The following is a 2,503-nucleotide window of genomic DNA, read 5'->3' as shown; positions in this document are numbered from 1 at the left end:
TCTTCCAAGGTCTCTATAAAAATAGGTTTGTTCATGTCATTTGCCCTTTTGCCAAAGAAAAAAAATCTTTTTTGTTTGCATTTTTGTTCAGCTCTCGGTGTGTACGTATATATATAGATATATATATATATATAAAAAACGGGGGGGGGGGGGATTTCACTTTCTTCGCTCGTTCACTTACTTGCTCGGCGGGCGGCGCGGCAGGGGCGGCCATGGCGGCGCCGCCGCCGCCTCCCTAGTCGTCGGAGATGGAGAGGCGGCTGAAGATGGGCAGGCGCCGCCCGGAGTCCAGGCTGGGCGACTCGGAGCCGCTGAGGCTGCCCGAGCTGAGCGAGCCGCTCAGGTAGCTCTCGCGGTCCGAGAGCGAGTCCGGCGGGCTCGGCGGCGCGTCGAACACGGGCGACTCGGAGAGGCGGCGCAGGGGCTGGAAGCTGAAGGGCGGCGAGGCGGGGGGCGGCGGGCAGCCCCCGCCCGGCGCCGCCGCCGCCTGCTGCTGCTGCTGGCAGCGGTAGTAGGCGGCGGCGGCGGCGGCCGCGGCGGCGGCAGCGGCGCTCGCGGCGAAGTTCTGCGTGTGGAGGGCGAGCGGCGCGATGAGGCTGCCCAGCTCCTGGCCCGAGAAGGCGAACGCGTTGTTGGCGCACGGCGGCGAGAGCAGCTCCTCGCAGTACGAGGCGGAGGCGGGCGGCGGCGGCGTGCGCGAGCCGCCCGCGCTCTCCAGCAGGGCGGCGTCGAGGCGCCCGCCGGGCTGCTGCGGCGGCGGCGGCGGGTGCTGGTGGTGCGCCGAGAAGCCCGAGAAGCTCAGGCTGTGGTGCAGCTTGGGCCGCTCGCCGCGCGGGTGCGCGAAGCCGCCGCCCAGCGGGTGCTCGCGCGGCGCGAAGGCCGCGCGCAGGTCGCCCGTGCTGCCCGCGGCGTGCGGCGGCGCGTGGTGGTGCGCGCCGTGGTGGTGCGCGCCGTGGTGCGGCCCGGCCGCGGCCGCGGGGGAGGCGGCGGCGGGCGCCGCGCTGCCGGCGCCGGGCGCGGGGCGGCGCTCGTCCGCGTTGTGGATGAAGTGGCAGCGCGGCCCGTAGGGGCAGAAGCCGATGGTGTGGAAGGTGCGGCACAGCTCCGTCTTGTACTTGGGGTGGCGCGTGAGGCTGCGCAGCTCGTGGAAGCCGTGCGCGAACTGGCACTTCTCGCCGTACTTGCAGGCGCCGCTCTCCTCGAAGGGGCGGCACAGCTCCGTCTTGTAGCGCGTCGAGTTGATGGGGGCGCCGCCGCCGCCCGAGCCGCCCCCCTTGCCGGCCGCCTGCTGCTGCTGGAGCTGCTGCATGAGGTGCTGGCTGCGCTCGCCGTTCTCGCTGAAGGAGCGGTCCCGAAACTTGTTCTCCTTGTTGAGCAGCGCCGTGGGGCTGCTGCTGCCGCCTCCGCCGCCGCTGCCCGTCTCCTTCAGGCTGCCGAACGAGGAGGACGACGACGACGAGGAGGACGAGGTGGAGGAAGAGCTGGAGCCGGTGGCGCTGGGGAACTTGGGGCCGCTGGCCAGGGCCTGCAGGTTGCTGGTCGAGTGCCGCCGCAGGAAGCCCGGCGCGAAGCTGGAGCCGGGCGAGCTCACCGGCGTGCCCACGGCCTTCTTGTCCAGCATGCTGCTCAGGCTGCTCAGCGACTTCTCGGTCTGCGGCGCGGGGACAGAGCACACGGCAGTTGCTTTTTTGCACGGCGGCCGCGGGTCCGCGCCCCGACCCCCCTCCCCTTCCCTCCTCCTGCTCCCTTCCCTCCCCCGCGGCGCTTGCAGCAACCGGTTGGGTTAGGACACGTCGAAGGGCTGCGCTGCACGAGCGCCTTCAGACAGCGATCCCGCGTGCAGGGCGGCTCCGCGCCCAAATGCACGAGCCGAAGCGGCCGCCCCCCGCCGCGCGCCGGCCGGGAGCGCTCCCCGGGCCCCGGCGGGACGGGCGCCCGCTGCCCTACCTTGCACAAGAAGTCAATGTCGTAGAAGGCGGATAAAAGTGTCGTCGACATGTCTAGATCCGGTAATGGTCGGAAATGCAGGAAGGACCGAAGGATCCCGCTCTCCTCGGAGGGTTTGGAAAAGCCACGACGAGACGAGGACGGGGAGCGGCGGGGCGCGCGTGTGCGTGTCCGCGTGTGTGTCCGCGCGCGCGGGGCGGGGGGCGGCCGCCTCCGATCCCCAACGCTCCCGTCTCGCTCCCACTCGGCGGCAGCGGGGACGGCGGCTGCGCGGCCCGGGCGGCGGCGGCGGCGACCGCGGCTGCTGCGCGGCGAGCGGGGCTGCGGGCTCGGCTGGGACTCGCCGCCGCCGCGCGCCGCCCCCATATAAACGGCGGCGCCGCCGCGGCCGCGCCGCGCCCGGCCCCGCGCCGCCCCCCGCGCCGCCCCGCCCCGCCCCGCGCCGCCCGCCGCCCCATTGGGCGCCGCCGGGGTCCGCGGCGGGGGGGGGCGCGGGGGCCGCAGCGCGGGAAGCGGCGGCCGCGCGGGAAGCGGCCGCGGGGGCGTCGCTGTTCCC

At 73.5% G+C, this 2,503-nt stretch overlaps 1 protein-coding gene across 1 annotated transcript; it reads right to left on the bottom strand.

The window, feature by feature from the left end:
- Positions 1 to 207: 207 nt before the first annotated feature.
- On the bottom strand, positions 208 to 2,198 carry ZFP36L2 (ZFP36 like 2 zinc finger CCCH-type). Its single transcript, XM_088527399.1, has 2 exons — positions 1,948 to 2,198; positions 208 to 1,651 (listed from the first exon to the last, which is right to left on the bottom strand). Exons 1-2 carry the CDS (start codon positions 1,996 to 1,998, stop codon positions 236 to 238), a joined length of 1,467 nt encoding a protein of 488 aa, XP_088383525.1. The 5' UTR covers positions 1,999 to 2,198; the 3' UTR covers positions 208 to 235.
- Between the last annotated feature and the right edge of the window lie 305 nt (positions 2,199 to 2,503).

This window comes from Tinamus guttatus, unplaced genomic scaffold (genome assembly GCF_059628265.1).
Source record: "Tinamus guttatus ecotype Peru unplaced genomic scaffold, ASM5962826v1 Tinamus_guttatus_pri_ptg000286l, whole genome shotgun sequence".
Taxonomy (NCBI): Eukaryota; Metazoa; Chordata; class Aves; order Tinamiformes; family Tinamidae; genus Tinamus; species Tinamus guttatus.
The sequence above is the reverse complement of the archived record's forward strand: the minus strand, read 5'-3'. Positions and strand labels throughout refer to the sequence as shown.

What these genes read in the sequence shown, in the direction of transcription:
- ZFP36L2 (XM_088527399.1), bottom strand. Translation starts at nt 1,998, where the DNA reads ATGTCGACGACACTTTTATCCGCCTTCTACGACATTGACTTCTTGTGC. An exon ending in ACATTGACTTCTTGTGCAAG is followed by an intron (nt 1,652 to 1,947) that starts GTAGGGCAGCGG and finishes CCCGCGCCGCAG; the next exon opens with ACCGAGAAGTCGCTGAGCAG.